Source organism: Psammomys obesus, unplaced genomic scaffold (genome assembly GCF_907164565.1).
Source record: "Psammomys obesus unplaced genomic scaffold, mPsaObe1.curated_primary_1811, whole genome shotgun sequence".
NCBI classification, from domain to species: Eukaryota; Metazoa; Chordata; class Mammalia; order Rodentia; family Muridae; genus Psammomys; species Psammomys obesus.
The window spans coordinates 641,470-665,237 of record NW_026596117.1 but is presented as its reverse complement, the minus strand read 5'-3'; the positions used below and the strand labels follow the sequence as shown (position 1 = coordinate 665,237).

The 23,768-nt window shown below is 37.4% G+C and overlaps 1 protein-coding gene across 1 annotated transcript in view; it reads right to left on the bottom strand.

The window, feature by feature from the left end:
* Positions 1-23,768, bottom strand: part of LOC129692909 (transmembrane protease serine 11C) — a 48,224-nt gene that overhangs the window by 19,152 nt on the left and 5,304 nt on the right. Inside the window, exons 2-5 of the mRNA XM_055629451.1 lie at positions 23,537-23,652; positions 15,486-15,604; positions 7,582-7,649; positions 2,882-3,042 (exon numbers count right to left, since the gene is read on the bottom strand). Coding sequence (XP_055485426.1) covers positions 2,882-3,042; positions 7,582-7,649; positions 15,486-15,604; positions 23,537-23,652 — 464 coding nt within the window. The remainder of the gene's footprint in view (positions 1-2,881; positions 3,043-7,581; positions 7,650-15,485; positions 15,605-23,536; positions 23,653-23,768) is intronic.

Genomic DNA, 23,768 nt, shown 5'->3' with positions numbered 1-23,768 from the left:
GACCTAAAACAAAGAGCCCAGTGTCATACTCTTGATTCTCTTGAATTCACTTTGTATCCCCTCCTGCAGCTCCCTCCTTTCTCCCCTCCCAACTCCACCCTTCCTCCCCCTTCTCCACCCATGTCCCTCCCCACATCCACTGATGGGGGAGGTGCTCCTCCTCTTCCTTCTGATCCTAGTTTATCAGGTCTCATCAGGAGTGGCTGCATTGTCTTCCTCTGTGGCCTGTTAAGGCTGCTTCTCCCTCAGGGGGAGGTGATCAAAGAGCTAGCCTCTGAGTTCATGTCAGAGACAGTCCTATTCCCATTACTATGGAACCCACTTGGACACTGAACTGCCATGGGCTACATCTGTGCAGGGGTTCTAGGTTATCACCATGAATGGTCCTTGATTGGAGTATCAGTCTCAGAGAAGACCCCTGTGCCCAGATTTTTTTGGTTCTTTTGCTTTCTTTGTGGAGCTCCTGTCCTCTCCAGGTCTTACTATCTCCCCCTTCTTTCATAAGAGTCCCTGCACTTTGTCCAAAGTTTGGTTATAAGTCTCAGCATCTGCTCTGATGACCCCTACACACCTGTGTAGAGACACCTACACAGGTGTCTCGGAATTGAACTCAGGAGCTCTGGAAGAGCAGCCAGTGCCCTTAACCTCTGAGCCACCTCTCCAGCCCCCTTGTCTTGAGTTCTTACCCTAACTTCCCTCTACAGTGGGGTATGACCTGAGAGTTGTAAAATGAAAGATAAATGCCTTTGTTCCCAAGTTTCTGTTGGCTATGGTGTTTTATTACAACAATAGGGACAACTTCCAAACTGTAAATCATACATATTGAATGGTCTTGTTTTCTCTGGATAAAAATATCTCAGTAACTAATAATAATTATGTTAAACCTCAGTAACGAATAATAATTTTGTTAAATATTTAAGTTCATTATAATGTATCAGTTCTCTGAAATTCCCGTAACAGCTATAAGAAGTATTTTAAACAATTTTATACTCATTTCTGTTATGCCATGGTTAGACAGAGACACTCAAATGTTAAGTAAATGCCTCAAAGTCATGCAGCTAATATATAGAAACTGAAAAATCTAAATATCAAGCCATATGGTGAATGTAGAATCTTGAATCACATCCAGAATCTGTGATCTCAACCACTACTTTATGTTACTTTTCTTTTTCGAGTCACATTGTAGGATATTGGTGCTAAAAACCAGCCATTCATTTAATTACCAGCTGTGGCCAGAGGCAGGCAAGTCTGTCTTAAAAATGTAGAGACTTTTCTGTATAATAAGCAGCATGTATGAAAATGTATTTGAAAGCCTTGACACATTTGTTGTGAGGAACTGAGCTAACTAGTCATCATAAGAAGCCATGGTATTTAATAAAGTGTTGAAACAGCAACTTGGTTGCCAAATAAATTTCACAGATCCCTATGGCACAGACCTACTTACGTGTTGACCAATGGTTATCTTGGTGAGGGCTGTCATGGATGCATATAAGCCCTGTAGTAACTTGTTTCATTGTGGTTAGAATGGCTTTGTCAGCTGCTGGGTTTGCTACTACATGGGTGAAACCTCACTCAGTTTTATGAGGCACCTAACTTCTGATGAAGAATGAACAGGGAGGGATAGAGTTTCCAAAACTTAAGACGATACCAGACCACGGTCTATACTTACTCTACTTTATTTAACTGCTTCTGAAAATAGTATAGCCTCAAATTTCAACACAAGTCCCGAGAAAAATCCATTGTCTGCAAGAGACCACAGAACAGATATTTCCCTGAGATCTTGTGTACTACTTTAAAATTTGGAAGGAGGCCAGAAATAAAATATTTCTTTTATACTTGTGTTTATGTAGTATGTAGCAATGAGTTTCTACAAGTAAACCTTTGTATATGAGGTTCTCTAAAGTGGGGAGGCTGCTTTCTTCCTGCTGTTTTAAGGAACTATGTATAGAGCTAGATGAGAAGGAAGATGTGACAGGGGACATCTCAGGATCTCAGGGAAGTCACAGTTCAGCAAGGATGGCCTCTTGTCAAGGAGAAGCATGTTTACACTTTGCTTTTTGATGCTTTGTTGTTCAATGAGAAGGAATGCTTGTTTGAGGGCCCCCAGACCCCAATTTTTTAGTCCTTCCTGTAAAGAAAGTAATACTTTTCCACCCATGAATAAGCTTTTGATACAAAATGGTTTCAATTCTGTCTAAAAAATTTCTGCGTTATCTTTTTTTATAGTAAAGATTTATTTAATGTATAGCTGTGATCTAGCTACATGTACACCTGCATGCCCAAAGGAGTGCATATAGGCCCACCCAGTAAAGATGGTTGTGACCCAGCCATCTTATGGCTGCTGGGAATTGAACTCAGGGCCTCTGGAAGAGCAGACAGTGCTCTTAACTGCTGAGCCATCTCTCCAGCACCTGCATTATTACTATCACATAATTCGTAGTAGAGACTGGCATCCTGTCCTAGAGATGCCTGTATTTTTATCACACTCCACATTATTTCTACTCTTAGTAACAGGGATAAACTGTGTTCTCATTAAGAGTAAGATTCAGATTATATGTGACCATGTGAGACAAGTTCCATTAAATGTATGTCAAAAGGGAATTTAATTTTTAAAAATGTCTACCTGGCCATCCAGATTGTTGACATTATTAGAAGAGAAGGGGTCATCATGACCACAGAGTAAGCCACGGTTTAAGCTGCTGTGTTTAACCCAAAAAGAAATATGTTATTTTGGATTTTGGTTACTTTCATGGAGCACAAAAAATAGCTATCATTTTATGTAGCATAATATTTAAAGAAAGAAACTCTGCTTCACACACATAACAAAGCACCCTATTCAGCTTAAAAGATGGAAGTCATTCCATGTCATATATATTCTTACCTGAAAATTTAAATGAAGAAGGATCTATAAGTAATCCAGTTTGGCCTTTGAGCTTCTGATACAAAGTGGTCTCAATGCTGTTCCAGAACTTTTCTACATTATTCTCATAACAAGCTTTAAATTTCAGCACAACATGTAGTACCACCTTCCCATTGGCTTTGCTGTAAAAACATAAACAGAGAAGCAGATTGTTATTTTGGGATAGAACCCCCGTCACTGTTAGTGACAGGAGTTGGCAGATAGTGAAGAGAGGCTGAAACAGTATCATAGAACTATTCTGCTTTGTCAACCGTCCAGTCCCTCCAAACAACATTTTATGGATATAATGAAACAAATTTTTCAGTTTTAGATCCAGGGAAACGGAGTTTGAATTTTTTATCTAGTATTGGCCACTGTGGTTATATAGCAAGTTGTTCTCATTCTGTTTCTTGATCTCATCCTCAAAATGCAATAATAATCTTAATTATTTTTTTCAGTCATTACAGATTAAGGGCTTTTTATTAATGGATATAGAAGAATTTTTAATATCATAATGGTGAATGAAAATTATTCATTAATATAAATATATTTATGTATTATGAATCTAGTAAGGACTCTGCAGGAAGATCTAATAGAAAATAATAAATAGAAAAACAGGTGAAAATGAAGCATTTTTTTTTTGTTTTGTTTTTGTTGTTGATTTAAATGGAGTTGAGGTTTGCAAGAGTGAGCCATTATCTATATACCTGCTAGCTATCAGGACTGAGTATTAACAAAGAGTAACCTCATTTAATTTGTCATTCTGACTTGAAGATGCAAATGCATAAATTATATATTTTACAAGGGAGCAACTGTAACTCACTCTAGAGAAGGCTCAGTCTATATGACTCTCTACTCCTGTGCCTTAGAATGTCTTCCTAGAACTTATCTGTACATATGCACCTAAAAATCAACAAGCTAGAACTCTAGGTAACTTAAGAAGATCCCGAGTAACAATCTCTTCAAAAACCTTCACAATATGTGTGAACAAAAATGGAAACAATGTTTTAGATCCAAAACTCTCTCATTGACTACAAAAAATTTCTATTTATGATATTTTAAATAAACAGTATTTCTATGTTACTCCTTATCAGAAAAGTTAGTTTAATGTGTTATAGACTTGATTAATTTTAATCTAAATTTGAGCCTTAAATATATCCAGGCTGACTTCCAATTGTATTTATTTTGAATATATCTAGGGGGATAAAAGGAAAATTTAAGTTTATAGACATTTAAATCATCACATATATAAAGAGCTAGGTTTAATGTACTTTTAGAATGCTGGTTATTTCTGTGGAGCATGAAAGTTTAGAAACTTTTCGGAATGTTGTGATTGTTCTCATAGGCGTATGGAATTACTACATTTCAAGAATGTTTTTCCCTACACAAATGACTGATCAATTCATTTTTGGATGCTATCTCAATTTTCCTCAGAACCTCCTGTCTTTGAGAGCTTGTCAGATCTAACTAATCCTAAAGAATCTTTTGAAATGTGAAGTTTGGTTTTATTCTTCTGTGTTCACATAACCTTGAGTTAGGTTTTTCACAAGGCAGCAAAGGGAACTATTGTGCCTCCATGGGCATTGACTTCATTTCTGAGACAGACCTAAGTAAAGGGCTCCCACTTTTGCTTGAACTCAGATTTCTAACCCAAGATCACAGCTTTTCTCCCATGTGGGGTCCAACACTATAAAATGTGTTCATTTTTTTTTTTTTTTTTTTTTTGTCTATGAGACTGTTATGCTTGGATTTAGAAACTAAAGTTCTCTGGTGCCTAGATTATCAATTTTACATACTTTATATGTTCATAGGCACTACTTGACAATTTAATTATCTAATTGGTTTCTTGATTAGTAATGAGAGTTGTAATTGTATTTTATTTGTACTGATACTTCTTAATGCTCATCAAAACTCAAATTTTTTAATGATAACTCATTAATACATATTTAAAAACTAAATTCTATTGGCTCCATTCTAAGCTTATTGGTTGGATATCCTGGACATTATTTCCTTTTGGGTTTAAAAATCTCGTCAGGTGGAGAAAACAGTTTTTGTGCAAATAGGTGGCAAATAGTTTTAGAAGAGCTGGTGTTCATTGAGATCCATTTCTCTGTGGCAAATATATATATATATATATCTCCTTTACCAACTCCCCTTTCTGTGAACCACCTTGTCAGAGAGGGCGGACTTTTAGAGACACAACCTCCACATTTTCAAATATGTGAACTTCTCTCTGCTCCAGCTTCTTTCTTTTCATACCAATTCCCCCTGATTCTTTGTTGTTTATCGATATGTGTGTGATCATCTTGACAATGGGCAGAGCTGGGAAACCTTACTTCCATAGGCTCCCTAACTGTGAGGGAAGGAAACCGATGCACTGTTCATGCAGGATTTGAATGTTAAGAGTCTGTTGCAAACTGCTAAACACCTACGAGTTTTTCCATTTATTATTTATCTATTTGTTTTATCCATGTACTTTTAAGTTTTTTACTTTTTAATATTAATTACAGTTTATTTACGTTGTATCCCAACTCTAGCCCCCTCATCTATGTAGTTTTTAATGAGAGAAAATTTCAATATGGAACCCTGTCTGGCTTGGAAATTGTGACTGCCTCCTCTCCTTAGCCTTTCAGTCATGGATTACAAGAATGTTCTGCTATGACACAGCAGCCTTTTACTATTGATACCATGTGGGGTGGAGGACCAGGGTGGTATTAGAATTTGATTTTTAAACAAAAGCCCTAAGTCTACTTTCATGTGAAATATTCCTCCTGTGATATTGAATCGAGTTTTTAAATATGTTTACAAGCCCTCCAAATAATTTTTCAAAATAAATCCAGACATTCTGCCTGTGATCATTTATTCATTTTAAAATGAAAATTATTTATTTAATGTGTGTGTGTGTGTGTGTGTTGGCGTGCGAAGAACAGCTCTCTAGTGGCAAATCTCTCTGGAATACTAGGATGGAACTTGGGTCACCAGGCTGAGCCCAGAGCCTCTGTTAATGAATCTCTCTCAGTCAGTTAAAAAGTTTTTAGTATACTCTAAGTTTTCATTTATGCTTTGATTTTGTAACCTCAAATAAACTGGAAATAACAGTTGTGGTTTTACTCAATTTCGCTTTTGTTTGTACTTATTTATTTTATGAGTATGAGTCTTTTGCTTGCATGTACATATGTAAACCATGTGCATGCAGTACTCATGGGGTTCAGAAGAGGGTATTGGATCTCCTGGATTGGAGTTATCATCCATAATTGGAGTTATGGATGTTAGTAAGCTACCACATGAGTGATGGGAGCTGAACCTGGGTCCTCTGCAAGAGAAAAAATAAGTGCTCTTCACTGCTGAGCTATCTCTCCAGCCTCGTACTTGTTTTCTTTCTTTTTTTTTTAAATGTAGATATTTTTTATTCAATTAAATTTTTATTTTTAATGTTAATTACAGTTTGTTCACTTTGTATCCCAGATGTAGCCCCCTTCCTCATTCCCTCTCAATCCCACATCTCCTTCCATGCCCCTTTCCAAGTCCACTGATAAAGGACATCCTCCCCTATCTAGGGTCCAACCTGACCCTAGCTTACCAGGTCTTATCAGGACTGGCTGCATTGTCCTCTTCTGTGGCCTGGCAAGGTTGCTCCCTACTCAGGGGGAGGTGATCAAAGAGCTAGCCACTGAGTTCATGTCAGAGACAGTCCCTGTTCCCCTTTACCTATTTAGATACTGAGCTGCCATGGGCTATGTCTGAGCATGGGTTCTAGGTTATGTCCATGAATGTCCTTGGTTGGAGTATCAGTCTCAGAAAAGACCCCTGTGCCAGATATTTTGGTTCTGTTATTCTCCTTGTGGAGCTCCTGTTTTCTCCAGGTCTAACTATTTCCCCCTTCTTTCCTAAGATTCCCTGCACTCTACCCAAAGTTTGGTTATGAGTCTCAGCATCTGCTTTGATACGCTGCTGGGTAGAGTCTTTCAGAGGCCCTCTGTGGTAGGCTCCTGTCCCGTTCCCTGTTTTCTCCTTCTTCCAATGTCCATCCCGTTTGTCTTTCTGAGTGAGGATTGATCATCTTACCCAGGGTCCTCCTTCTTGCTTAGCTTCTTTAGGTGTACAGATTTTTGTAGGTTTATCCTATATTATATGTTTAGTATCCACTTATAAGTGAGTATATACCATGTGTGTCTTTCTGCTTCTGGGCTACCTCACTCAGGATGATCTTTTCTAGTTCCCACTATTTCCCTGCAAATTTCATGATTTCCTTGTTTTTAATTGCTGAGTAGTATTCCATTGTGTAAATGTACCACAAGTTCTGTATCCCTTCTTCCATTGAGGGACATCTGGGTTGTTTACAGATTCTTGCTATTACAAATAAAGCTGCTATAGACATGGTTGAACAAATGTCCTTGTGTACTTGAACATATGTTGGATATATATATATATATATGCCTAGGAGTGGTGTAGCTGGATCTTGAGGAAGCGCTATTCCTAATTATCTAAGAAAGTGCCAGATTGATTTCCAAAGTGGTTGTACAAGTCTGTAATCATTTGATAACAAAGGATTTCTCTTACATATATGAAGCAGAGGGGGATTTGCTACACTACATTAAATTTTATTTTTAACCGAAACACAATTTGTTGAAGAACAATGTAAAGGTAAAGATCAAAACTGCTTCTCATGATGTTGTCCATACCTTACTTGGACTGTGTGAGATTTGACGTAATGTTTCCTCAGTTTTGATTCATGAAATGTTTCATTCATCTATTAAAAAGAAAATGAGTTAATGACATGGTTTCACCTTGTTTTTAACATTTTTATCACTGTAGAAAACTTGGCACACCTAAAAGTAAATAATGGTAAAACAAACTATCCATTATCTAGCTTGACCTCATATGGCCAAATGTGTCTAATTTTACTTATTTTTGAATGACTGCAGTTAAATTATTTCTATATTTCATAAAATATGAAATGTTCATATCTTCCCAAATCATGAAGAGCAGCATGATAAACTATAATATTGATTTTGAAGTGGTGAATTCAGTGGACCAGTATAGATTAATTTTCTTCCATCTGCAAATTGTATTAAATATCACTGTAATAAAAGCAAGCAGTAATGTGCATAGAGATGTTTCTAAATTGTGCATGTGTGCACTCGTGCAGTGTGTGTGTATGAATGTGTGTGTGCTGTGGCAGACCTGTAATGCCTATATGGCAATCCATTTTTTCATTTTTAAACTATATGTTGTTGATGAGCTTAGAGGGAGATAGCAGGACAGATAGTATGAAAGGAAAAAGGGATGGCATACTTTAACTAGGGAAAGGGAAGGAGGGTAATATGGATATAGGGAAAAAAAATAACACTATCAATGTTTGAAAAAGCCACAGGGAAACACATCATTTTATAAGCTTTCTTATGCTTAAACTATATATGCTGAAGTTACATCCACATGGGCTGACGTTGTAGCCCCTCCCTGCCCTGAGCTCTGGACTATCTAACTGAAACCCCAGTCCTAGGCATGTGAAACTTTCTTTTGAGTTGTTAGTCAGTCTCTTGTTGTTCTAAGACACTCTCCAAACAATACAGGCTTTTGTCATTGTCATTGGTTGCCTCCCAGAATTTGAGGAGGAGAGTCTATTGCCACAGACACAGTCTCTTTCGACATAGGACTTAGAAGAATGAAATCAAAACTAACCTGCAAGGCTCCTCCCCAAAGATTAGTGCTCATAATATGTGAATGTTCTATACAAGCTGCCAAGGGAGAAGAGCAACCAGTTGTCCTACCTAGCTGTAAAGCCTAGGAACTACAAGACTGGTCTGCCAAGAAATCCCCAATGGTGGCACTTATATCTTAGGGTAGGCTAGCCAACCATTGTCTAGCTGGACCACTCAGAATGAGGGAATTCATGACTGCTACTGTAAGCCTAGCCAACTACTGATGGCTATAGAGATCATAGACTCTAGAGGAGAAACTACTATCACAAAACTATCATTTTTGTAAACGAATATAATTTCTAACTGTATTCTAACTACTTATCCATATGTCAACAGGTATCAGAAGTTCTCACCCCCATCAAAGAGACTTCTTTTTGCAGCAGATTGAGACTACTGCAGAGATCTCTAGTCAACATGCAGAGAATAAGTGACAGTGGGATGCCCAATCGCCAGCTGATTTGTTTGCACTACAAACCTAATCTTAGGGAAAAACCGCAGGAGAAGGTATGGAAAAATTTTACAACTTGAAGATCAAGATGCCTGTTTGCAAAATACTTTTAGACTTAACAGTTTGTGAAATCGCAACAAGATGGTCACCCAAACACCGGCATAATGACCATACAAGTCAACATGCAAACATGGATGGAGCCATTTCTATAAGTTCTCACCCTTAGATGAAAACCTACAGCCAATCAGTGGTTTTTGAGAGATGGAGAATCAATTTTCTCTATGAATAAGACCCCTGACAGGTTATCAAATCCCAAGTGGTCAGTACTAAACACATGAACAAAATAGGAATACCAAATATACTGAATAGGTTGTGTGTGTGTTTGTTTGTTTGTTTGTTTGTGTGTGTGTAACAAAACTAAAGAAGAGGTCTTGAATTTGACAGGGTATGGGGGGCACAGAGAGCGAGGAGAGAGTATGGAACAGTGAAAATTATATACGTATAGTATTCATGTATGAAATTCACAAAAATTAAAAACTAGAAGAATGCAAGGCTATACGAAGAAGTCTCAAGAGAAATCTTATGTAAGAATAACTTTTCAATTACTTTTCTCTCCGGATATCCAATATAATGGATGGTTCTTACAACAGAATCCTCAACATCACTAGACAAGATTTTCACCTGCTATAGCTTGCATGTTGGCAAATATAGCCTTTGTAAGCATCATCATGATGGAACTGACAAAATGTTTCATTTATATGTCTTCCTGCTGCCAAGAATTGGAATATATGCATTTATTCAGTAATTTTTTTTATCTTATGACCTGAACTATAAACAAAATTGTCATACTGTTTAAGTGACTACATGAAGGAAGACAGTTGATTAAGCAAGAAATAAACTTGTAAGTATGGTGGTTTGAGATAGGTTTGATCTGACAAATGTTAAATAATGAGATGGAATGATTCAGGCCTCATTCAGATAAGGCTTCTTTGAAGAAAGGATATGTGAATATAACCTGGAAGATGGAAAGTCAAAATTAAAGGGAAGAGTGTAGTTTTCTAGGTACAGGAAATAACAGTTGTGAAGGTCTCAGGTAAGAACAGACTGGTGTATTTGAGAGATTTGTGTCTCAGGTGACAAAGGAGATATCATATAAGTTGTATTTGCACAAGCATGTAGGGATGCCATTTCATAGGGCCTTCTGGGCGAATTACTTTAGATGTTACTGGTGAGTACTACACATTCAGAGACCATGAACACAGAAAGTAACTATGTGTTCTTCTATTCCCAATTTCAAGGTATCTACCTCTCATGAGAAAAGATACAATTGGCTTTATGAGAGTCAATAAAATGTTAAGATGATGAAAAAACAAAACAAAAAAACCTTTCTTTCCCACAGGTTAGGCAAAAATCCTGAGAACTTTCTGCCCTTTGAAAGACTCAAGATACCTGTGGATATCCAGGAATGAAACCGACTCTGGTCTTTTCTGGAACTTTCTATAGTTCCATAAAAGCCAATAAGGAGCTGAGGCCAGCTTGGCCACATTGCAAGCTGCAAGCCATCCAAGGCTACAGAAACATGTCTCAAAAACAACTCCAACAAAACCAAAGCCAACCAACCAACCAACCAACCGACCAACCAACCAAACAACCAACCAAACAACCAAACAACCAACCAAACAACCAATCCAATAAGGGACTGCAAGGTGAGGGTGAGGCTTCCTTCCATCAGAGCAGTGTGCAGAAAACAGAGCAAGGGGCTTCTTTCTGGGGCCTTGGTGTGGACAGTAGAATGCCTTTGTACCAAACTAATCTGGCAAGATTTAAGAACATCTCCCTTGAGGACAGGAGGTCCACAAGGAGAGCAACAGAACCAAAAAATTTGAGCACAAGGGTCTTTCCTGAGACTCATACTCCAACCAAGTACCATGCATGGAGATAACCTAGAACCCCTGCACAGATGTAGCCCATGGCAGTTCAGTGTCCAAGTGGGTTCCATAGTAATGGGAACAGGGACTGCTTCTGACATGAACTGATTAGCCTGCTCTTTGATCACCTCCCCCTGAAGGGGGAGCAGCCTTACCAGGCCACAGAGGAAGACAATGCAGCCACTCCTGATGAGACCTAATTGACTAGGATCAGAAGGAAGAAAGAGAAACCCTCCCCTACCAGTGGACTTGGGGAAGGGAGTGTGTGGAGAAGGGAGAGGAAGGGAGAGGTTGGAAGGGGAAGAGGGAAGGAACTAGAGGGGGGATACAAAGTAAATAAAGTATAATTAAAAATTAAAAAAAAAGAACATCTCCCTTTCCATCTCATGGGGTTGCCTTGGATGACAAGAAAATGGCCAACAAAGAAAGACAAGAATGAAAATAAAGGAGCCCAGAAGGCCGAGAACATAAGGCAGATTGAGTGTTCAGCCAAACATAGCTGCTAGAGAAATGATTGCAACTTGAACAATAATTGCAAAAACTGTAAAACAAAAGCAAGCAAAAAAACAAAAACAAAAACAAAAACAAAAAACCCTCTGACACTTAACAATACTTAGAAATAGAGAAATTTTAAAAAAAAGCCTGGTACTGAAAAACAAAAATTTCAGATTAAAAATTTAATAGTTCAGCAAGGCATGGGGACACATGTCTTTAATCTCAGAATTTAGGAGGTAGGGGCAGCAAAAGTTTTTGAGTTTGAGGCTAGCTTGGTCTACAAAGTGAGTTAGTAGGCTAGCAAGGGCTAGGTAGTGAGACTGTCTCAAAAAAAATTAGTAGATCAATTGAATAACACAGTTTAAAAATTTTTGAGATATGAATTTATGTTTTTAAATTCTGAATAGAATAAAAATCTTACATGTTAAAGTATTATTAATATTCTTATACTACATTTACCAAGAAGTAATATAAAAAATGTTGTTGATGGAGGTGGAGGAAGGGTACTCACCTGAACTGCTGGGATAAATATGAATTATTTTACCTTTCTTGACAGTTACATGGTAGCATTTCTTATATATATTGTGGTTTCCAGTTGTATATTTTTATGGGATGTGTGTGTTTCTTTTGCTTTTTCTTGGCTCTTTCTCTCTTTTTGTTTGTGTGTTTGTTGTTTTGTCCCTTGCTCTCCCTCCCTCTTCCTGAGATGTGGATCCTGAGGTGTGGGAGTGGAGAGATCAAGCTGAGCAAAGGTCAGCAAGTGACATGTAGGCTGTGGTAGCTTTCTCGTGCTCTTGCCTGTGTATGTAATGTGACTGGCTGCTTCAGATTTTGTCAGTGTGACTTCCCACAATGATAGACTATAACCTGGAACTGTAGATGAACCTGTTCTTCTCCAAGTTGCTGTTGGTCATGAAAGTTTATCACAAAAAAAAGAAATGAAAGTAGGAAAACTTCAAGTTACTTGAAATATAAATAATAAGGCCCTAATGTTTGATGCATTCTTGATTAAATTTGAATTACCTCAGTTCTTTTATGGCTAGAATCCTAATTTGGAATGATTTCTATTTAATGTATCAGATTAAATATTATGTTTCAAAAACAGACATTGAGTAATATCTGAATTTAAGATTCTTGGAGTTTATACTGTTTTTTTCTGAAACATTTTGAGGGACATGGAACTGAATGAATGCTAACGTAATTCTTACTCAAATTATAGATTTGCTAACCTATATTAAATGGAACAGAACTATTGTTATTTACTTTATTATTATTGTTTTTAAAATTATATATTTTTAATTCATATGAATCCCATAAAGAACCTGTCATTTGATAAGCTGAATCTAAAAGAGGCATATGCTCTGGTTAGTTTTGGGAGTTTTACTTGATGAATGTTCTGGTTGTTTGGCTAACTGATAGGTACCTGACTCTTGGATACTTCAGTAAAGGTTTAGTGTAGAATGTTGGCTGAGTGCGTATATGAGTGTTTTGACCATCTATAAACCCAAAGCATTTATGTAGTAAAAATGATATTGCATTTTATTAAACACATTGAATTATTTATCTGGTTACCTTAACTTCTTTTTAAAAAATTATTTATTTATTTATTATTACAATTTATTCACTTTGTATCCCAGCTGTGGTCCCCTCCCCCAACCCCTCCCAATCCCATGCTCCCTCCCTCATCTCCTTCCATGCCCTTCCCCAAGTCCACTCATAGGGGAGATCCTCCTCCCCTTTCCTCTGACCCTAGCCTATCAGGTCTCATCAGGAGTGGCTGCATTGTCTTCCCTAGTGGCCTGGTAAGGCTGCTCCCCCCCCAGGGGGAGGTGATCAAAGAGCCAGCCACTAAGTTCATGTCAGAGACAGTCCCCATTCCCATTACTAGGGAAACTTGGAAACTGAGCTGCCATGGGCTACATCTATGCAGGGGTTCTAGGTTATCTCCATGCATGGTTCTTGGTTGGAGTATCAGTCTCAGAAAAGATCCCTGTGCCAGATTTTTTGGTTGTGTTGCTTTCCTTGTGGAGCTCCTGTCCTCTCTAGATCTTACTATCTCCCCCTTCTTTCATAAGATTCCCTTTACTCTCCCCAAAGTTTGTCTATGAGCTTTAGTATCTGCTTTTATACCCTGCTGCGCAGAGTCTTTCAGAGGCCCTAACTTCTTACAGTTTGAAGTGTGCTCAAGATTTTGTAGTATTTTTGTGGTCTTTAGAGGACCAGAAAAAAAAAAAAAAACCTCACAAAGTTTCACTTCGGGCAACTTAATCTCTTAGTGTCTCAGTTTCTTTATATGACATTGGGGCATTCTGAGGATTAAATATTGACATATAAGTACTTATATTATACTGTAAATTAATAAAGCTAATTATATTACCTCGATCTTGCCCATTGTTAATTATTCTTAGAACTTCTTTTCTTTTACATATCATACTTGGATATTATACCTGCTGAAGAGCTTAAAATAGTAATGGAAGGTATGGAGATTTTGTGAACTGGCCTTTAGAGAACTGTATAAAATATGCACTTTGAGAATGCTTTCTATCAAGACCTTTCCTTTATAGTGCATGGCAAAGCAGAATTTCTCTTGAAAATATTATTTTAGGGTGAGACAGTGAAAGATTTATATAGTGGCAATTAGAATAAGAGAGTCCTGTAGTGACTGTGAGATTTGTCTGATGATTTGTAACTCCATTGGGTACATGGTATTATCAGCACGTTGTGATCATGAACATTGTATATATGGTAATATCTGTACTGCATGGGGCATTATTATATTCAATGAAAACAGAAAGAAAGGCAAGTATATAAATAAGACATTGCACATCGTATATTTGGTATAAGTTGTTTTCAACCAGATGTGTTGGAAGCCTCGAACAAAGTTGCTTAAGCCTAAAGGAAAATATCACAATCACCGCTTAAAGGGCAAGGATGATGCAATAATTAGTTATGCCAGTTACTCTAGAACAGTGGTTCTCAATCTGTGGGTCATGATCCCTTGACGGGGGATGTCATATGACCCTTTTACAGGGGTTTGCATATCAGATATCCTGCATATCAGAGATTTACATTAGGATCCATAACTGTAGAAAAATTACAGTTATGAAGTAGCAATAAAAATAGTTTTTCGTTGGGGGAGGTCACCACAACATGAGGAACTCTAAGGTTCACAGAGTTAAAAAGTTTGTGAACCACTGTTTGAGAGTAATCAGGGGCTGAGCTGAATGAATTGGTCTGAAGTTAGAGCTTGTCTTAGGATAATTTCTTAGAAACTCAATATTGGCATAAATGCCATGGGAGTAACCACAACTTAAAGCCCACTCTACAAGACGAAACCCATACCTGGCATCATCATTGGCCCAAGAACCTATGACTAGAAAGATCATAAATCCTAGAAGAGAATCAACTGTTATTATGCTGCTAAATGGATATAATATTAGACCAACTCTTAATGACCCATAGATTAAGGCTATCCTTTTTTTTTAAGACTGACAAAATAATAGGACTTTGGCTTATGTCATCTCATGTTTTGTAATGTCAGCATTACGTTATTATGTTGGCATTTGTGATATAACATGCAGGTAAAGAAGCTGAGGGTGAAGGGAAATTGAGGAGCTAAAGTCATAAAACAAGTAAAGCACTAACTCTGGAATTGACTAAGCCCTTGAGTCCATTTCTTTCTCTCTTTTTGTATTTTATTGTTTTATTGGTAATAGTCACAGTATAAAATAATTGACTTCATTGTGGTATTTTCACATAACCATATTATATACATTTGCTTGTTTACCCAATACCCCATTCTGTTTCTGTGCCATTTTTCTTAGGGTTTTTGAAATATGTTACTTTGCATATTTCCTTGTTCAAGTTTTCAGAGGACTGCATGAATGGACTGACTCATATAATCTAGAACCCTGCTATTGATAAGAAACTGTTTTGAACTTGAAAGGTGACTTCTAGAGTCTTAACACTTTTAGGAATGCACAGAGGAAAACAACAACCACCATTCAACTTACCAAAGAAACAACCTTTTTATTTAGGTCCATGTATTCCTCAGAATATGACTTTGCAAATTTGCTGTCATAGTCAATGTTGTTAACCTTAAAGCTGACATGGTAGTAGAAAGGTGCCTTTCCTGAGGAGAGAAAAGGAAAATAGTTTTTCTATAGTGCTCAACCAGCTCATTCTGCGAAGTCACGTGCTCATAAAATGTCAAGGTTACATGCCGTCTAAAAGTCTGAATGCCCAGTGATTGTGGAAAATGCTCAGGTGGAGGAATGTTAAATTATAACCTTTCACCAAAAATATATTCCAGGTTTTTAAATATGAACTTTTACTATGCCAGTTCTCAAGTTTGGGCAATATGTTATGAAACAAAATTATATTAAAATATAGTAATTATCTTGGTCTTGTGATTGCCATAAATTTCATTTTGAAAAATCGGTGAAATCATAGGATTTCTTACTCATAGAATACCTAAGAAATTAAAATGAATAAGGGAGATTATGAAAGGAGGCAAGACTTGAACATTCTGCACATTAAGGAAACTAAACAAAGAAATGAAGCATGTGATTTTAGACAGGCAAAGCAATGAAATGGGCTGGGAACAAGGTTGGCCAGACCCACTCAGATTCCTCTAACAGAAAAATGAAATTTTGAGGTTTTTTTTGCATGCCTGGAAAGACTACAGAAGAAGGGAAAGAAAGGAAGAGAACTAGAAACAGCAGGAAAAAAAATGAAAGAAGTAAAATCATTTTGAAGTGTTTTGAGAAAATTCTTTATGACAGTGTTCGTAACTGTTCGGTGTAGTCTGCCTTGACTTTCACAAATAACTAAAGAAGTGAAAAGTAAAATAGGATAGATACACATGTGTGGTGTGCGTGTGTGTGTGTGTTTGCCCCTGTAGGGGCATATGTGGAAGCCAGAAGCTGACGTCAGAGCTGCTTGTTTCTCCAGAACATTAGGAGTGGCATTTTATGTGGGTCCTGGAGATCCTGACTCAAGCCTTCATGCTTACAAAGCAAGCAATTTATCTCTCCCAAGCGCTCTCCATAACCCACGATTTTGTTTGCTTTAGATTAAGTTAACAAAGATGATCAATCAGTTAATCTATCGGGATGATCTTGTGGCCATTCGGGAGAATGGAAATCAGTACAGATTTTTGGAGGACAATTTGGAAATGTCACCAAAACCTTGAAATATATCCTCAGATTTCGTTCTGATTTTTCCTTTCAGTTGTTTTCTCAGTATGAGTTCCGTATAAATCTATACATAAAAGAGATAGTGCTATTTAAAACAATGTTAAAAATTAAGGCATAACAATAGAGCATACAATTAACAAAATAAGCCACTTATACATAAATAAGTCCAGTTTGTAATAGATTATTATGTCATCATTACAATCACATCTTAGAAAGATATTTGATTAATAAAGTATACATGCAAAGAAATGAAAAAAAGGTTGAAAAGGAAGTGGGCCAGGATGTTACATTGTTGTGACTAGAATGCGAGATTATTGGTAGTTTCTATTAAAAAAAATAAAAGCTTTTTAGATTTATTTTATGTGTATGAGGTGTATCTGTATACCACGTGCATGCCTGTTGCCTGTAGATATCAGAAGAGGTCATTTGATCCCTGGAACTGGAGTTACGGATGGTTGTTAGCCATCATGTGGTGCCGGGAATTGAGTCTGGGTCCTCTTCAAGAACAAGTGCTCTTCACCACTTGAACCCTCTCCCAAGCCCAGTTTCTATTTTTTAGAATGTTTTTCTATATTTTTCATTTGTAAGCAACAAGTAATATTTCATTAGAATATAATTTGAAGAAAAATTTAGGAACTGGGTATGGATGTGTCTGAGTGTGTGTGTCTGAGTGTGTGTGTTTGAGTGTGGAAGTGAGCAATGGAACACATGTGAAGGTCAGAGGCAACTTGTGGGAGTCACTCATTTTCTCCCACCATCTGAGTCTTGGGAGTTGAATTCAGATAGTCAGGCTTAGAAGCACATGGACTCAACCCATGGGTCATCTTGCTTGTCCAGAAAATTATTGTTAAAGGAAAAACTTTCTCTGCAATTACTTACTTTAGCTACTGATTTTCTAACATTTTATTAGAATTTTTGACATCCGTTTTTAAATATTGTATGTACTTTTTCCTTGTCACAGGCTTTATTCAGAATAATTCTAAAGAAATATATTTTTGTCAATGTATATTTGTTAGCACAAATGTTATATAACTTATCTTTGGAAAGGCCAACACTCTTATCATTGTGAATCCAGGCACTAGAGAACGAAGCCATTTGTAGCTCCTGATTTTGTTAGGTCACTGAAAACTGACTTGAAAAGAATAGAAGTAAATTGAATGTTTTCATTTGCATGTATATGAATGAACAGATTGTCATAATAAAGTGATACCTCCAGCTTCTCACATATAATATAGGCCATGAATAGAAAAAAAAAATTAGAGCATAAGATCTGTTTTAGGTGTTATTTTTATTCATAAAAGAGTAATTAGTTCAATTAATTGAGGTCATATGGTTAGTAAGGATTAAAGCTTAAGGAAAATTAAGAACCTCCGTAATTCTCTTCTTTACATATTAAATTATTGGATACAACCTATAATTATTTTCAAAAATGCATATTTAGTCTGAATGCTCAGATAAATGTCATATAGAAAATATTATTTTGTTTTTAATTCAAATTATTTTTTTTATCTTGTCTTTGGACTTACAGATTTGTATGTGGGCTTATAATTAACCAATAAACACTATATATGCCCATTTTAATGCATAGTTTAACAGCTGAATGTCATACATGTGACCTATTGTGTCTGAATTAATCTTACAAGTTGAGCTATCTTGAATGTCCTCAGTTTGGGCCTCAACTTCTACTTTTCAGATTTGTTTCCTGCTCTGTTCTCTCGGATGGACCATTGGAGAGTTTACAATGCCCTTTACACAATGTATTGCTGCACTTGGCTTTGGATGCCGAGCAAAATGATGAAGCGAATCAAAGGGCAGTTGTGAAGGCTCTGTTTGCCTGTGCTCTTACGATTTTACTGTCATTTACTATTCCTTGGAGCCAAAGTAGCTATTTGTAGAGGGGTGTAAAGAGTTCAAGAGTTCTGTTTGTGACTAGTAGAAAAAAAGGAAATATACTAAAATAGAAGTAATAAGAAGGTTAGTGAGGAAGATTAACTTTCTCCAGGAATCAACCATGTGTCATTTTGTTGACATTCTTCTCCTTTCCAGGGTAACACATCTCTTATTTTTACCTGATTGGATGCTAATCTTAAAAAGTGTGTTATCCAGATCCAAAAAGTCTGTGCACAGGGGTCTTTCTGAAACTGACACTCCAGCCAAGGGCCACTCATGCAAATGGCCTGGAACCCCTGCACGAAGGTAGCCTATGGCAGTTCAGTGTCCAAGTGGCCTCCATAGTAAGGGGGACAGGGACTGTCTCTGACAGGAACTCATTGGCCTGCTCTTTGATCACCTCCCCCTGAGGGGAGAGCAGCCTTACCAGGCCACAGAAGAAGACAACGCAGCCACTCCTGATAAGACCTGATAGACTAGGATCAGAGGGAAGGGGAAGAGGACCTCCCTTACCAGTGGACTCAGAGAGGAACAGGGGTGGGGCAGAGGAAGGGTGGGATTGGGAGGGAAGGAGGGAGGGAACTAGAGGGGGGATACAAAGTAAATAAACTGTAATTAATAAAAATAAAAATAATCTAAAAAAGTGTGTTGTCAAGCCTATGTAATATCTAAGAGTGATCCTGTTGCATTTGCATTCTGAAAATGCCTTTGGAATATCTGAGATCTTCTCTTATTTTTACTTCTGAATGAGAATGAAGCATCTTTCCTAGGGTCCTCCTTGCTGTTTAGCTTCTCTAGGTCTGTAGATTTTAGTATGTTTATCCTATATTTTATGGCTAATATCCACTTATAAGCGAATATATCTCATGTGTGTCTTTCTGGTTCTGGATTACCTCACTCAGGATGATCTCTTCTAGTTCCATCTATTTTTTATGATTTCCTTGTTTTTAATAGCTGAGTAGTATTCCATTGTATAAAAATACCACAATTTTTGTATTCATTTTTCTGTTGAAGGACATCTAGGTTGTTTCCAGATTCTGGCTATTACGAATAAAGCTGCTATGAACATAGTTGAGCAAATGTCCTTGTTGTATGGTTGAGCATCTTTTGGGAATATGCCCAGTAGTGGTATAGCTGGGTCTTGAGGTAACACTATTCCTGGTTTTCTGAGAAGACACCAGATAGATTTCCAGAGTGGTTGTACAAGTTTACATCCCACCAGCAGTGGGGAAGCATTCTCCTTTCCCCACATCCTCTTCAGCACATTGTCACTTGAGTTTTTCATCTTAGCCATTCTGATGGGTGTGAGGTAGAATCACAGAGTCATTTTGATTTGCATTTCCCCAATGACTAGGAACTTGGTTGCCTGTTCCTTGAGAACTTCTCCCTGATGGGACAACTTAGCCAGCCCACAGAAGAAGAGGATCCAGGTAGTCCTGATGGAACCTGTCAGACAGTAGGGGAAGAGGACTTCTCCTATCTATGGATTAGGGAAGAGGGATAGGGGAGGATGTGTAAGGGAGAGTGGGACCGGGAGGAAATGAGGGAGGAGGCTACAATTGAGATACAAAGAAAATAAATTGTAAATAATAATAATGATAATGCATATATCCAAAAATGCTCAACCATACAAGAAGGACACTTGCTCAACCATGTTCATAGCAGCTGTATTCATAATAACCAGAATCTGGAAACAAATTAGATGTCCTTCAACTGAAGAATGGATACAGAAATTGTGGTACAAACATTAATTTCTTACAATAATGATATTAGCAACTTTTATTATAGCTTTTAAAAATTGGATCTAATTCCAAACTGCATTATAAATATGCATCTCTGTACCAATAAATTAGTATAGCTCATAGTAAACCTCATAATGGAAATTTCTTTGTGATGTGGACAGCAGTCTATTTAGAAACTCACAATTGGTCAAATTATAGAGAATAAGTGTCTGTATAATGCTCGGACACAAATAGTATGTTTATAAATATATTCTCTACCACCAAGGCTCAAGGACCCCATGAAAGAGGAACTAAAAAGATTCTGAGAGCCAGAGACTGGAGAGATTTGGAATGAAACTGTGATTTCTGTGTATGACAGGGCCACAGTACTCATGAACTCTTAGCAGCTGTGGGTGCTGGAACGAAATCAAAGCAGTTAACATTCCAGCTGGAAGAGTTGGGGCTCTTGAGCTTCTATCTCAACCTCATGGCTTCTGGAGGAGGACCACTGTGCTTTAGAGCAGTGGTTCTTTTTTTTTTTTTTGAATTTTATTTTTTTCTTATCAGTTACATTTTATTAACTCTGTATCCCAGCTGTGTCCTGATCCCTCATTCCCTCCCAGTCCCTCCCTCCCTCATCTCCACCATGCCCCTTGCCAGGTCCACTGATAGGGGGGACTAGAGCAGTGGTTCTTAATATGTGGGTTACATCCCCTTGAGAGGTCACATATACGATATCCTATGTATCAGATGTTTACATTGCAATTAATAGCACTATCCAAGTAATAGTTATGAAGTAGTAACAAAATAATTTATGATTGGGGGTCACCACAACATGAGGAACTGTATTAAAGAGTCACACCAGTTAAACTCTATTAAAGAGTCACACTAATGAGAACCACTGATGACCTCATACCCAGGAGTATATGGGTAATACAACCACTTTGGAAATCAATCTGGCACTTTCTCAGACAATTAGGAATAGAGCTTCCTCAAGATCCAGCTATACAACTCCTAGGCATATATCCAAAAGATAATCAAGTACACAAAAAGGACATTTGCTCAGTCATGTTTGTAGCAGCTTCATTTGTAATAGCCAGAAGATGGACACAACCCAGATGCCCCTCAACAGAGGAATAGATACAGAAATTGTGGTACATTTAAACAATGGAATACTACTTAGCAATTAAAAACAAGGAAATCATGAAATTTGTAGGAAAATGGTGGGATCTAGGAAAGATTATCCTGAGTGAGGTATCACAGAATCAAAAAGACACGCATGGTATATACTCACTTATAAGTAGATATTAGACATATAACATAGGATAAACATACCAAAATCTGTGTACCTAAAGAAGCTAAGCAAGAAGAAGGACCCTGGGTAAGATGTTCAGTCCTCACTCAGAAATACAAACAAGATGGACATTGGAAAGAGGAGAAAACAGGAAACAGGACAGGAGCCTACCACAGAGGGCCTCTGAAAGACTCTACCCAGCAGTGTATCAAAGCAGATGCTGAGACTCTTAACTGAACTTTGGACAGAGTTCAGAGAATCCTGGAAAGTAAGAGAGATAGTAAGACCTGGAGAGGACAGGAGCCCACAAAGAGGGCAACAGAACCAAAATATCTGGGCACAGGGGTCTTTTCTGAGACTGAAACTCTAAGCACCATGTATGGAGATAACCTAGAACCCCTGCTCAGATGTAGCCCATGGCAGCTCAGTATCCAAGTGGGTTCCCTGGTAAGGGAAACAGGGACTACTCTGACATGAGCTCAGTGGCTGGCTCTTTGATCATCCACCCCTGTGGGGGAAACAGCCTTACCAGACCAAAGAGGAAGACAATGCAGCCAGCCTGATGAGATCTGATAAGCTAGGGTCAGATGGAATGGGAGGAGGACCTTCCCTATCAGTGGTCTTGGAGAGGGGCATGGGAGGAGATGAGGGAGGGTAAGATTGGGAGGGAATGATGAAGGGGGCTACAGCTGGGATACAAAGTGAATAAACTGTAATTAATATAAAAAATTAATAAAAAATGACATAAAGTTGAAAGGAGTTTGGGATAGGTAGTGGCTCTGGTCGGCATTAGGAGGAGGCATAGAGGTGTTTATGGTCAATATATATTGCAATCATTTATGAAATTCTAAGAAAAAACAATGCAATGTTATACTTAGATGAACAAAATTCACTACATTATCAAAATCTGTGGTTACCCTCCTGTTCAAGAGAACATCTGAACGTATTTATCCTATAACACTACCACTTAGGACTAGTATTTTAACATGTGATAATATTTTCTCTCTTCTTTTCATCTTCCTTCTTTCCTTCCTTCCTTCCTTCCTTCCTTCCTTCCTTCCTTCCTTCCTTCCTTCCTTCTTTCCTTCCTTCCTACTTTCCTTCCTTCCTTTTCCCCTGTTTTTTCTTTTCCTTTCTCTCTCTCCCTTTCTCTTTCTCTTTCTTTCCTTCCTTCCTTCTTTCTTTCTTTCTTTCTTTCTTTCTTTCTTTCTTTCTTTCTTTCTTTCTTTCTTTCTTTCTTTCTGTCTTTCTGTCTTTCTTTCTTGTTTCTGAGTTACTGGGAATTGAGCCTACAGATTCATGCAGTCTACATAAGTATTCTATCACTGAGCTGCATCCCCAGCCTATTTGACAGTATTATTTAAAAAAAGTTTCAAATGGTTATAAGAGTTGTATTAAAATTCATTGATTTGAAATAGGGATTTTCAAAGATGATGTGCAGAATCAAATCTAGTCTGGTTTGGGGTTCTCTGACTATATAAAAGCTTCTCAGCTTTTATATTTATTTGTTAGCTCATTGATTGTAGAGCTACTAAATTCAACAAATAGAGGCTGTGTGTACTTTCCTCATCAATATGATCTCAATTCCAAAATCTTTTCAGAAGACAAAAACAAAACATTACAATATCTCTAATTTAGAATGCACTGGGCTAATGTCACTCTAGGACAAAGTCTGAGGACAAGCTTTTGGGGTGAATGTTTACTATCTTAATTGTAATGATGGTGCAATGATCGTATGCCAAAACTAATTAAAATATGTTACATGTGCATTTTTTATATATTAGTTATCCCTCAATAGAATTTTAAATATTAGTGAGGTAAATGTTAATGACCATGATGGTAAAAAAAAAAAATAACAAAAAAAGTTATCTGTTTCCTTTCCTTCCTTAAATTTCTTAGTTTTCTCAATATAGAGTCAATAAACTCATGTGATTGTAAAGACAAACATAATGAATACTTACCACAGGCGACAAAATAGGCAATGAGTCCAATTACTACTGCAGCAACCACAGCCAGTAAGATGCCTAGGGTAATCTTTCCACACCTTGTAAGTTTTATTTGTGTTTTGCACTCTGTTCTGAGTAAAAGAACAGGAAGGTGTCAGTAAGAGCTCAACTTAGTATCCTTGGAAATACACATGAATTTAACATTAAGTGTAAAATTGTGTTATTTTACATTAATGATCTATTCAGT